Source organism: Taudactylus pleione, unplaced genomic scaffold, assembly GCF_031769625.1.
Source record: "Taudactylus pleione unplaced genomic scaffold, aTauple2 ptg000161l, whole genome shotgun sequence".
In the NCBI taxonomy this organism is placed as follows: Eukaryota; Metazoa; Chordata; class Amphibia; order Anura; family Myobatrachidae; genus Taudactylus; species Taudactylus pleione.
In genome coordinates, this window is record NW_028284563.1 from 4752588 (window position 1) to 4766867 (window position 14280).

Genomic DNA, 14280 nt, shown 5'->3' on the forward strand with positions numbered 1-14280 from the left:
AGAGCGACACCCCAGGCAGGAAAGGGGAAACTGCATGGGCTGTGGCAGCTGCAGGGAGCTAGAATGAACACTACAATAGACACACAACTTGAAAGACAATATTAAAATGTTTTAAACGGACCTAACTGTGGGGTCTAGTTACTAAGCAGTGTTAAGAGACAGAGTGAGTGATAAGGTACCAGCCAATCAGCTCCTAACTGCCATCTCACAGGCTGTTTGAAAAAGGACAGTTGGGAGCTGATTGGCTGGTACCTTATCACTTTTCACTCTCTCCTAACACTGCTTAGTAAATAGACCCCTAATTATTGTGTGCACACAGGTTTGGAAGGCTAAGGAATACTGTGCATTGAGCCATTTGTGACACAATAGACCCGATCCAGAGGTGGACGGTGTCATTATGCAAATTCCGCACACGATGCTCCTCCTGCTGAAACTCCCGCTGGCGCGGGGCTTATCCTTCGCTGTACCTATTAAGGTGCACCATCTGTCACACTAACTCTCTGGAGGCTCATATTCTTCGTCTGAACGTGTAACTGCGTCTTTAGATGCAGTCGCTGACTGTGCCGCGCCTCCGCTGCTGGCTTGCCACCCACCCTGTTACCATCCAGAAATGCCCACCGAAAAATTGCAGCTCCCTGCGTGCAATATTGAGCTGCGTCTTTGAGCGGTACACCATCGGGGCGCATGCTCTGTGCGACTCGGACGTATGCGCAGACTGAAAACATCGGCCCCTTGCATCCGACTTTGCCATTGCATCCATCTCTGAGTGAGGCCCACTGTCGCGGTGCTGTAGTAAAGGGGAAATCCAGTGCGCAAGAATAAAATGGTAGCTGGCTTCTGATTGGATGCAGTTTTGTTATAATTGTTCTATATGTGTCGGATGGGGTATAGTTAGCATCCCAGCGGTCGGCATCCTGGCGCGAAGTATTAGGGTTAGTGGTTTGGGTTAAGCACTAGGAGGAGGGTTAGGGTTAGGGAGTGGGTTAGGTTCATGCAGTGTTAGGTTTAGGCTGCAGAGGGGAGGGTTAGGGTACTACCTAGTTGGGTCGGGATACTGACGGGGTGCCGCTGTGGGTATTGTGACCGCCGGCATCCCATACCCAACCCTGTCGCATCTCCCTCTCCTTCAGCATTGCACCTAGTCCCCAGTATAAATGATTGATATATTAGTTTGGGCAGCAGGGGCTTTGTTGCAAATCCCTCCTATTGGTGGAGAAATGGGGATATGTAAATCCACCCTGTGTTACTGAATTACAATCCCAGCAGGAGCTACAGGTTTTGTCATTCTAAAAGAACTGGTAACACTGAATAATACATTTATTGGGGTACTATGAATCTTACAACTTTGTTTTTGCTGTGGCTGATGCTCTCACCTCCTATGATACAGCATTAGTGATGTCAGACACATGGGATTGTAAGATTCACCAGCCAACTCTATAAACCTAACACTGATTACATAGACAACTTGCGTGGCACTCTTTGGGAGGTCTGAGGGGGTGTATCATAAATTGGCATCAAGAATGTCAACATTTCATACTACACACACTCAGACATCCCACTCAATCCACAGTGCGAACATATATTCCGACACTCCCTATGGAATTCCCGCATGCCACTCGGACACTACCGCTCACATTGCCCCGTTGGGCTGACCAGATGCACATACACAATGCAAAGAAGACACAAGGTACATCGGGATCTCCTCCAGCCCGCCAGAGGGGGATGGCAAGATCCCTCTCCGGCAGGGCTACCCCATTGAAGGTAAAGGCATCTAAAGATGGTGTCAGTCCACACAAGCAAGATCTGAAAAGCCACGCTTCTCAGATCTGGTTAAATACAGTCCTCATAGTGAACTATTGGGATGGCTATCAGAGAGCCGGGAGCTGGAAAGCAGGAGATATCGCCTTTATATTACATACAAGCGACACTTAATTCTGCCTTAAACGTGAATACAGCAGTTTCCGTATATTTTAAGGGCAGAATTGCTTGATAAATAGGCCCCAATATAGTATAAGTTGTTGCAGTTTTCCATGATCCGTCATTATTAAGGTCGGATGGTGTGCCCAGTTCCCTGCTGATAAAATGGCCACGGGTACTAAGCGAGAAATGACCACGTGTCTAGTGGTCGGGCTAAGTGACGGAAAGCACACTTGTCAGCTTGAGTCTGGGTGTCAGATATTATTATGCTCTTGTATTTCCCATTATGGGGTCTTCATGTTCAGCCATGATTTTTGCCCCCTAATATTTGGTGCCATCTCCCTCCCTAATTGCCCAACAATAGATAGTTCATAGCCCAGGCCTGTGGCATCCTGAGGGTATTGTTATTTTCACCACACAATGTATTCGCAAAGGTTGCCATGTTTATAGCCCGAAATTTAAAGGGGCAATGTTTTTATTGGCAAAACGTCCTGTATTTTGTTAATAAAAGCTTTACCTCTTTTTAAATTTCAGGCTTAAACATGCCAGGAAGAGGCGGCTTTTGCAAGTAACTGTTTAGTAAATAAACCCCTTGGAAGTAACTGTATTATAAATATTTTTATAGCATGTTTTGCAAAGCCTCTTAATATTTATGTGAAGTCATATAACAATAACAATTGTGAGGCTAAATCTCTGAACTATCCTGACTGTAAAATGTATGTGCCAAGAGCTTATCAGTCGTATCCGCTTTTCCAACGTACTTCTGGTTCAGCCATTTAAACGCTCTCACTGTACAGGACAATAGAACATTGAGTTCTCCTTTAGCTTCAATAAGGTCATTAAGAGAAGCAACTTCTATCTCGACCCCCTCATGACACTTGGCTCTGACTAAAAGTAAAACTATCCTGTTTGATACCTGAATCTTGCAAAAACGACTCGTTCAAACTCCAGGAATAGGATATGGGGGAAGCAGTTTCTTAATGCAGAGGATATTCCTCCAGCTACATTCTCAGTATCTTACTGTCTTCAAGAGAAATTGCATGTGATTCTGGAGGGACTTAGGGCCTGATTCAGACCCGCTCGCAAGCAGGTTGATGGTAGGGCCGAGCGTGCGCAATGCGCGTGCGCAAGCCCCAGAGCGAGAGAGAAATTCTCTCGCTCCGGGGCTCGCTACAAACGGGGCGGCTGTCGTTTGTGGGCGGCCCTACTGACATCACGAGTGATGTCAGTAAGTGAGCTTCCGGCTCTATTAGAGCCGGAAGCTCACTGGGGCTTGCAGCAGACCAGACCCAACCACAAGGGTCTCGTCGCAAGCCCGATGGTCGCGACCATCACCTGGCCGCTCGCTAAAGCTGTGGGGGGTCACCCACAGCTTAGTGAGTGTCCAGGAGGCCGGGTTTTTAAAAACAAAGTGGCCGCCCTGATTCAGAGCGTGTGCTTGCTTTTTGCGAGCGGCTCTGAATCGGGCCCTTAATGCACTCTCCAAACACGCGCTGGAACAAAATAAACTCCTCCAGCTTGTTTTCCTCAGTATACGGGCCAACCCAGACTTAGTAGTAGTTTAAATTAGAATATGTGCTTCAGTGACTGCATTTCGCTGACTGTGCAAATACTGGTCCGGATTTTGAGTCAGATGCATCGACGGCCGAATCCCTGTACGGCTGCCGCAGCCAATTTGCTGCCTTATGCTAATGCGGGTGTCTGTCCTCTATGCCGATTGTCCATCTGTCTTCATATGGATTTCTGTCTGCGGCTGCCATCATTGGTATCGGCACTTATGCCCATCCCATGCTAGGTGTAAAAGATCCGTCTAAAACAGATGTCCCATCTCGGTCCGCATGTACCAAACGAGCATGGAAGTCGGCCTTACACCCCCACGACACTCCCATGAGGCAGCTCTGTTCCATCCGCCTGCAGGGTGTCCGCACAGGAATGTCCATCTCACGCAAAGAGAGATCGGACGGGTCAATCTCTGTCCGCTCTTTCAATCTTCGTGATGGCTTTCCGCGGCGCGTGTGCAGTTTGCAGATATCAATATCCGCCTGATTTGTCCGCATTTGACTTGTGCTAGAGTCAGAATGAGGCCCCACTGTTGCTTTCTGCCGCTTGTTCTCAGTACTCTGTTACAGCGGGTCTCCAGCGGAAACGCAATGGTTCTGGAGAGGCCCCAGCAGTTTCAGCACAATGATGAAGATCCTATTAGTGGTTGTTTAATTCTCCAGGTATAAAAATGGTTGTAGTCATAGAGCTCCTCCTACTACCGCATCATCATCATCGTCACAATATGTAGCACCAACAGACTGGGGGTGATCCTATGGGCTAAGAGCTGGAGTGAGGAATAACTGCCATCCTAGGGTCTTTTAGTGAGGTATGTAAGGATAAACATGAGAAAATACAGGTATATATCCTACTGGGACATAGGGCCTGATTCAGAGGTGCACGCTATTTGCTTGCGCTCACTCTGAATCAGGGCGTCACAATTTTTTTTTTGACCGGCCTCCAGGCCGCTAGCACAGCTGTGGGTGACCACCCACAGCGTGTGCGTGCGGCCTGGTGATGGTCGTGATTATCGCGACCATCGGGCTTGCGAGGAGACCCTGTGGTAGGGTCTCCTTAGATTAGAGCAGGAAGTCCACTCGGGCTTGCGAGGAGACCCTGTGGTAGGGTCTCAGGTCTCGCAAGCCCGAGTGGACTTCCTGCTCTAATAGAGCAGTGATGTCAGTAGGTCCGCCCACAAACGGCAGGCGTTCCTTCGGGAAAGCCTCCGTTTGTGCAGCCACCACCCCCCCGCCCACAAAACGGGGCAAGCTGTCGATCAACATCACTCGCTCGGGGGCTCGCACAGGGCGCAATGGCCCACCATCGACACGCTTGCGAGCGCTATGTGCTCACGGGTGGGTCTGAATCAGGCTCATAATACACTGTGCTGCAGGGAATCTTTTAGGGGATGTAGTCGGCATCCCAGGGATCAGAATTCTGGCTCCAGAATCCCAACGGTAAGTATTAAGGTCAGGTTTAGGAATAGGGACAGGCTGAGGTGGGTCAGGTTAGGCTGCGGGAGGGGAGGGTTAAGCTGCGGGAAAGATGGGTTAAGGGGCGGGTTAGGCTGCAGAAAAGGTGGGTTAGGGGGAGGGTTAGGATACTTACCTAATCCTATCGGGATTCTGACTGTCGGTATCCTGACCACCTGCATCCCGTACCATACAAATACTGTGATAAAAGCTGGAACAAAGAACAAGGCTTTGTCTACACCAGCGGTTCTCAACCTCAACCCTCAAGTTTACCCAACAGGTCCATGTTGTGAGGATTTCTGTCTGTGGAAGCAGGTGGGTTTATTACTGACCCAGCAAAATGGATTCACTCACCTGTGCATGATTACAGAAAGCCACAAAAGGGGACCTGCTGGTGCTACTAACCTCTGGCCTACATATAACCGTCGTCCTTTTCAACCCCTGTAAGTGAAATACAAAATAAAGTGACTGTACAAAAAAAAATCTGTGGAAATTGATCAATTTAATCACAATCCTCCAACCAAAGCAGTAAGTGAAGACGTCTGATCGTGCATCTTAATAAACTTATTATAACCGCCTACTTCCCTTGTGTATCATACTATATTATTGTTTTAAATACTTAGCATTATCAGTGACTGCCTGTATAAAGCATTTTCAATGCAGATCAAAGATTATTAAGTTGTCTCTATATAGTTTGAGTCTAGTGCACCCAAGAGAAGGCAGCTAGTATTCAGAAGCAGTGGCTGCCCAATCGCTGCCCTGTGGCACCTGTGTCTGGCTGGCAGGGTGTCTGGAACATAGAGCCTCATTGCGTGTCCTTAAGATGTGCTGGGGGCTCAGTTACCTGGTCCACATGGCACCGTAGGCTTGTCTCTGTGATGGCATGATGTCACACGTGTATATATATATATATATTGTGATAGGATCACTGGTAAAGTGGTCTGTGACAGGGACATTTATCCCAGATTCCTGTCTTATGTGTTTTAAATCCCCAGGAGAAAGTCTGCAGTGTAGCAGGCTTGAGTCTCGGCTTTTTGAAAAGCCAGTTTGGGACCTGGGGGTTGTGGGTGAGAGGAGAGGGAGGGCTCCACCCACGGCCACTCCAGGTTTTGGTTCTCGCAGCCTGGTAACAGGCTTGATTGGGTTCCCACCTGAGGGTGGCCAATATAAGCCTAGTGTGTTGAGGGCTGATTGTCTCACCTGGGAGAGCAGGCAGGGAGTTTGCTCAGAGACACTTGAAAACCTATCTGTAAGTGTTGTGCTGTGCCTTGGTTGCTGGTGAGGGCATTAGGCCCTGCCAGGTTCTGGTAGTGAGGGAACTACCTGTGAAGTTAGTGCCCCGACAGGGCTAGGATTTATGTTTATGTTTTCTTTATGTTGTTTCTGACATTGTACAATAAAGACTGGTGCCGACCAGCTTGTACTCGCATCCAGACTGGTGTGCTGCTTCCCTGCTGTAGTGGGTGTGTGTAAGAGAGGAGTCCTTCTACCCAGGAGAGGGAACCCCTAATCTGACTGGACCTAGAAACATGAATATCGGGGAGTATATTCCTTCCATGACGTAGGTGCTCACTAAGAGGGGATTTTCCACAATTCGACTCCTAAGGGGGTGAAAAGGGATAAAATGATTCCTCCCCCTGTGCAATGTCCTGCCTGACTCATTGTGGGTGTAGCACACACAGATCATATAAATACACCAACTGTCACCCCAAGTGCTGCCAAACATCACTGGCAGTTGGTGTGGCTCCTCTATTTCAATAGTGAGTGAAAGGTTGGGGGTATAGAGACAATATTGGGTGCAGGGTTATGGGGTGAGGGTACAGTATTGGTAGCAGGGTTAGGGGATAAGGGTACAGTATTCGGTTAAGTGCTGAGGGATAGGGACACTGTATTTGGTGCAGGGTTAGGGAGATAAGGACACAGTATTGGGTGCAGGGTTAGGGGGGTAAGTATATAGTAGTGGGTTCAGGGTTAGGGGGTAAGTGTACAGTATGGAGTATAGTGTTAGGGATTCTCTGTGTTACTACAAAGGTGAGAGAGGAAAATGTGTTACTACACAGGTGAGGGAGGGGAATGTGTTACTACACAGGTGAAGGAGGGGAATGTCAAATGCATTACCACGGGGTGAAGGAAGGAAATGTGTTACTCCAGAGGCAAGGGAGGGGAATAAGTTACTACAGGTGTGAGTGAGGGTAATATGTTACTACAGGTGTAAGGGAGGGCAGGGCCGAATGTAGGATTTTAGTCACCCGGGGCAAGGCAGTAATTTGGCGCCCCCCCCTCCATTTTTTGATATTACTGATTGTTTTACTGCACCCCCAAACACCCTCTCTTTACAATAATTTTACTTACCCATAAAAGCACAGAAAAAGCCTCTCACCTCACAGCCCTCCTCATCACAGCCCCTCACTGCAAAGCCCTCTTTACAGCCCTCCTTATCAAGGGTCCCTCACACCACAGCCTCTCACTACACAGCGCTGCCTCACTACACACAGCCCCTCACTACACAGCGCTGCCTCACTACACACAGCCCTTCACTACACACAGCCCCTCACTATACAGCGCTGCCTCACTACACACAGCCCCTAACTACACAGCGCTGCCTCACTACACACAGCCCCTCACTACACACAGCCCCTCACTATACAGCGCTGCCTCACTACACACAGCCCCTAACTACACAGCGCTGCCTCACTACATACAGCCCCTCACTACACAGCGCTGCCTCACTACACACAGCCCCTCACGACACACAGCCCCTCACTACAAAGCGCTACCTCACTACACACAGCCCTCCCTCACTGCACACAGCCCCTCACTACACACAGCTCCTCACTACACAGCGCTGCCTCACTACACACAGCCCCTCACTGCAAAGCGCTACCTCACTACACACAGCCCTCCCTCACTGCACACAGCCCCTCACTACACACAGCCCCTCACTACACAGCGCTGCCTCACTACACACAGCCCTCCCTCACTGCACAGCACTCCTTCACTGCACAGACCTCCCTCACTGAACAGCCCCCCTCACCAAACGGCCCCCTCACTGAAAAGCCCCTCTCATCTCCCCACCAGCAACAGCATACTTGCCTGCTGGCTCTTGCACAGCAGTGGACTGGAGGCGCTTTAATCGTGATGGACGGGCCTAACTCTGCGGCCATCCTCAGCGCAGGGCACTGTGAGTATGGACTGGGAGAGATGTCATGACATCTCCCCCAGTCCCAAGAGACACTGCAGGAGACAGGGGAGGGGGAACAGCAGCAGCAAGCTGCCTGCTGCCATGTGTTATGTTAGCGGTGCGCACAGCAGAGGAAGAGCCGGGCCCAGCGCTACTGATACTTGTGGCACCAGAGTGGAAATCAGTGAGGCGCCCGGTGCACATGACCCCTCAGCCCCCCCTAGTTGCGGCCCTGGGGAGGGGTTATATTTCTACACAGGTAATGGAGGGGAATGTCGAATGTGTTACAACACGGATGAGGGAGGGAAATGTGTTACTACTGTCTGAGGTGAGAGAGTGGAATGTGTTAGTACAGAGGTGAGTGAGGGTAATTACTATAGCAGTGATGCATTACTATAAAGGTGAAGGATTAATGTGTTACTGGAGTGGTGAGAACGAAATGGAAACAGAAAATATCTAAGGTCTATATATATTGCGTGACATCTGTTTCGCACACTTTCATTTCACACACACACATACATACATATATATATATATATATATATACACGGAATATATGTATATTAAAAGATTAGTATACCCCATGTTCTGGACATGAGCTGTGTGTATGTATATATATATGTATATATACACGTATACAAACATTGTGCACATTAGCAATAAAATAATGCCCCTGTGATGATCACACATTATATAATACAGGTCGGGACAGGAGCACTTCCTTCCTGCTGTAGCTACATTGTATCTCTCAGTCAGTAATAACACACAGCTCCTCCCCTGGCCGCGCCGGCACATGACATGTTACATTGTGTCTCTCAGTATTACAGTAACACAGCTCCTCCCCTGGCCGCGCCGGCACATGACATGTTACATTGTATCTCTCAGTATTACAGTAACACAGCTCCTCCCCTGGCCGCACCGGTACATGACAGGATACATTGTATCTCTCAGTATTACAGTAACACAGCTCCTCCCCTGGCCGCACCGGCACATGACATGTTTCATTGTGTCTCTCAGTATTACAGTAACACAGCTCCTCCCCTGGCCGCACCGGCACATGACATGATACATTGTATCTCTCAGTATTAGTAGTAACACAGCTCCTCCCCTGGCCGCACCGGCACATGACATGATACATTGTATCTCTCAGTATTAGTAGTAACACAGCTCCTCCCCTGGCCGCACCGGCACATGACATGTTACATTGTATCTCTCAGTATTACAGTAACACAGCTCCTCCCGTGGCCGCACCGGCACATGACATGTTACATTGTGTCTGTGTGCTGCCTGGGAAATGACTGAGTGAAGGATCCCAGGTGCTGCTGCTGCTGAGTGAGAGCGCTGTGTACAGAACCCGGGGTGGGTATCACAGTGTATCCCCGGGCCTGGGAAGTGGAACAGCCATGTACAGCTTCCTGTCTATGAGACTCACAGCCAAGCTCACACACCCTGCATGCAGCAAAGCCATGGCCTATACCAATGTGGTAAGTACAGCTCTCCTCTCTGCATATACAGACGCAGGAGGCTGATCCCTACACCTACTCCCTACACCTCTTCTACCAGTGCCACATAACCAAGCTGTAATAAAGGCTGCAGTATCTGTCCAGCCATTTGCACCAGGCACCTTCATAAATGTTATTATAGCAACAGTGCATTTATAACATGTATTTGGTTACTGTACCAAAATCCAGTTCTGTCAGTGTACATTTGCTGGGAGACAGCATCTTCAGGTTTTAGCTTTTATTTATCTAGCCTTTTACTTATTATTATTATTATTATTATTATTATTATTATTATTATACATATAATGCTAAAGGAACAACTATAGGACTTGTGAATTGGGTCCAGTGCACCAATTATAAGCACTGAACGATGTGTTGAGAAATCTTGAAGTATCCCCCCCCCCCAAATAAAAAAAAAAAAAAAATCCCAGGTACAATTGTTTTCTTCCCTTTAGCAGCTATGTATAATCCTGCAATCAGGGCAGTTCCTCAAGCTGGGTGTTTGAGTAGCATAAAAGCCACACATAATCACATTCATACTGCACATGCCCACAAAATAAGCCACACATGCAGAGTGGGGCGCATCTAAACATGCTTGTAGGTGGGTGGAGTCTAGTGTAGAAGTACTGTAAGGGCATATTGGCGTAATTGTTGATAGGTGCCCATCCACAAGAAGATGCAGATATGCCTGACAGTAGTCATCTAGGCTTCTGTGTGGTCATCGCTAAACACAAGTATATATTAAAAGATAAAAAAATAACCTGCTAGCGGTGTATCTCTCTTATGCTTTGCTCACATTCAGATTGTGGGACGCTCTTCTTGTCAAGCAGATACCAATGTAGCTTGGGAGGAATCCTACACAATAACCCATTCAGTAATGTTGCCCAGGGCAAATGCAGTACACACTAGAAGATGTGTGTACCCAGCGACTGCACGATATAGCGGGTGGTCCGTAGACACTGCACGATCTGGTGTACGACCGCCCGACATATCGTTCCCCCGCCGCATCCAGAAAAATGGTGTCGGCCGCCGGATCTTCAGATGGGCCTGCACTGCAGGTAGATCTGAAGTAATGCCGCACGGGAGTGCCCAATAGTGCGTACACACTGGACAATGTGGACGATATGTCGCTCCGATTTGTCCGAAATATCGCATAGTGTGTACCCAGCTTTACACTCGAGCAGCCACAGGCTCATGTGTGCATATCGGCTTATTACTGCCCTCCCATTGTGCTGTTTGCAGAAATCAGCTCTCAGGCACGACATGCAAAGCCACCAGAAGCCTTTTAGGCAGCAAAATTATTATTTTTTTTATTTAACCTGCCCCTAAGTTTAATACTACTTTCATACCCCTTTCAGACAGAAAACCAAATTACCGGCCCATACATTTCTACCCGGTAATTTGCTGATCAACACAGGGTGTTTTTCTGTCTGAAAGGGTCAACCCGGGTCAAAATCCCCAGGACTTCGACCTAGGAATTTGCCAGGGTCGGAGAGCTGGGAATTTAGACCCGGGTTGACCCTTTCAGACATAAGAAATACCTGTGTTAATCAGTAAATTACAGGGTAGAAATGTACGACCTGGTAATTTGCTCTTCTTTCTGAATGGGGGTACAGGCAGGGACCGGCAAAACAAACCGGCATGCAAATGCCGCATAAAAGCCCGGTTCTTTGCCTTTTTCTGTCTGAAAGTGGTTTTTCAGACATACGACCCGGGAATTTTACCTCAGAAAAATCCAGTGTTTTTGCTCGAAACCCCCTTTCACACTACACCTGAGACCCGGTAAATTCCCAGGTCGACCCCTTCCAGACATAAGCAGAGTTTTTCACAGTTGTTTCACTTTGCTGGCCCACAATAATGAGCTTCTGTTATAATTAGAATAAAAGACAAGATATTTGTCACTCTACAACAATTTTTTTTTTTTTTTTTAAATCACAGTTCAAAGACATGTTAAGGGCTAACTCCTATATTTGCTCCATATCAAAAGAGAGTGAATAGCTCATGTTAAGAGAGTAAGTGTGTGTGTGTGTGTATGTGTGTGTGTATATATATATATATATATATATATATATCCACCCACTGGCAATGTTCTCCTGCGTACCCTGTCCCCACTGGCACTGTTCTCCGCATGTGACCTTGTGCACTCCTCTGGCTGCCACTGATGATGTCATCAGCATGCATCAGGCAGCGCTGACCAGCCTATCAGGAGCTTATATGGGCGAGATGGGAGTAAAATCCCGGGTCGCACCATTCACACATAACACGGGCTGTCTACCTTGTACTTACATTCCGGGAAAAACCTTGGTCAATAGCAGGGGTGCCATAAGCGAGAGCTGGGTAGTTTGGACGAGCCCTGGCAAAAACCCGGGAACCTCGCTATGTCTGAAAGGGGTATAATTGAGCTTTTTGGCCTACATCAGATCCTTCCTGACCACAGTAATGAAAATGTGAGGTTGACCGTGTTGTAGATGCTGATAATAAACAAAATAAAAAAGCTGAAGAGAAAACTTATGGTGCATTGGTGAGACAAAACAATATATTTCCCTTATATGGTCTGAACAATTACACCTATCCTCACCCCTGCTATTCCCATCTGCAGACCTGCTGCTGTTTGTTGTTGAATTCTGACCATAAATGAAAGTCAGATTTGCTTGATCGCTATCTATCTTTATGTATGAATTGTTTCCTGGTTATTAGGCCGGAAAAAAACTGTGAGCTATGAAATAGCTTATTGCAGTGACTGACAGAAATATATTCCATTCTATGTGTGTTATAAATGTGTCATTTATTTTGCAATTACAGTATATTATTTATAATGTGTCGCCATCTAGTGGTCATATGTGATAGCAACATGCTTCTTCCATAATATAAACCTAGCTGTCTAACCCAGTAAATCTATAGGGCCTTTTGATGAGTTAGCCTTATATATGTTTACAAAAATTAAGCTCTAAAGATCGTCGGGTAATAATAGCGTAATTACGCCCTTATGCTGAGGACACTCAAACTGGTTGCATTCACAAGAGAAGTTTAACATTTGTTTTAATGAAAAACACATACACTATTTGGTTTGATTTTAATTAAAAGAAAAAAAAAGTTGTTAATGCAGCAGATATAATATTGCCTATGCAGCAGATATAATATTGCCTATATATGCATGTTAAAGTTATTTATTACAGTATATATGCACAATCGAATGTAGAAAGCGCCAATCTGCTTCAGAGGTAAATTCGCAATCAGACAATCAGAAGGGCCTAGCTCAGTGTTGGCTAACCTTGACACTCCAGCTGTTATGGAACTACATAACCCAGCATGCACTGCTACAGTTTTGCTATTAGGGCAGCTAAAACTGTGGCAGGGCATGCTGGGATATATAGTTCCACAACAGCTGGAGTGTCAAGGTTAGCCAACACTGGCCTAGCTAGATCTGGCAATTGTTATCATTGTGTATTTGCAACAGCACTCAGGTGCCCGCAATTGATAGTGCCACTGACAGGTTACCATGTGGGTCTGCACCTGTTTACAATAAGACAAACACACCTGTTACTGTACACAGGGGGAGATGTATCAAGTAGTGAAAAGAGTGGAGAAGTTGCCCTTAGCAACCAGTCAGCTTCTACTGTACCTATCATTCTCTAGAATGTCTGTGATAAATGCTACCTCAAAGCTGATTGGTTGCTATGGGCAACTTTTCCACTGTCCCACTTTTTTCACTGTTTGGAACATCTCCCCCTCAGCCTCTTATAGCGCCCCCTTCCCTCCCCATACTGTGTGCATGCAGCTTTTTGTGGGCCTGCACAGTACACATTTGCATCTATATTTATGCTATGTAAACTTGCATTCATCAAACACAGCCTCAGCCCATAGTATTTATTAAGTATATAAAGAACACAATACTTATAGGGCACCAGTGTCCAATATATATAAATATATTTTCAAGCTGCAAATAAATAAAATATCCATGGGATGTGATGTGAATGTATATACATATATAATATATACATATATTATACACAATTGCATGTGGCGTGTTCCTTTACATCTATGGTTATAGTGAATGCAGGGCTGGCTTGTATGCTGTACATATTTTTATCCTGCCTAATTAGTTATGAGAATGTCCACATTTCTGACACACAGCAATGGAATTATAATGGCCAGCTGCGGTGCGCGATTCTACTGTACCAATTAGTAAAGTATTTCTTAGTGCTCAAAATCACAGTTATTGTGAGTTCTTAGAAATTGAAAAATTATGTTAATCTGTTATTTGTCCTTTGAAGGCAATTGTGCTGTTATATTTTATGGGCTTTTTACTGAGCCTCGGGCTCAATTGTGCCAACATCTGCTCTCCTTTTGCTGTTTTAAATGTATTTAGAGTGTTATTTTTCTTGTTCTGTGTAGCTAGTCTTATTCATTAGGGTAATGTGGAGTGTAGGCATCTGGCCCCTTCCAAGTTTTTCTATGCTCAGTGTTCTATGCTAATGCAGAGGTGTAGTGTCTGTTCATTTCTCCTCTCCCAAGGGATGTACATTATAACGCTGCCTTTTAAACAGGGTTAAGCAAATTGTTAGTCACTAGCTGTTGCCATATTACAGCTATCATCCAGCACATCGGAGGATTATGGGAGATTTAGTTTCTTCACAGCTCGGTAGTGGCAGAAGACCTACGCTACTTG

General features: G+C 46.6%; 1 protein-coding gene across 3 annotated transcripts in view; it reads left to right on the forward strand.

The window, feature by feature from the left end:
• The first annotated feature begins 9337 nt into the window (after positions 1-9337).
• Positions 9338-14280, forward strand: part of PCBD2 (pterin-4 alpha-carbinolamine dehydratase 2) — a 119598-nt gene continuing 114655 nt past the window's right edge. The window contains exon 1 of one of the 3 annotated variants that reach the window (XM_088475078.1): positions 9338-9593. In XM_088475078.1, coding sequence (XP_088331204.1) covers positions 9513-9593 — 81 coding nt within the window. In that variant the 5' untranslated portion in view covers positions 9338-9512. The remainder of the gene's footprint in view (positions 9594-14280) is intronic. The other 2 variants (XM_088475077.1, XM_088475079.1) reach the window with 2 other exon arrangements.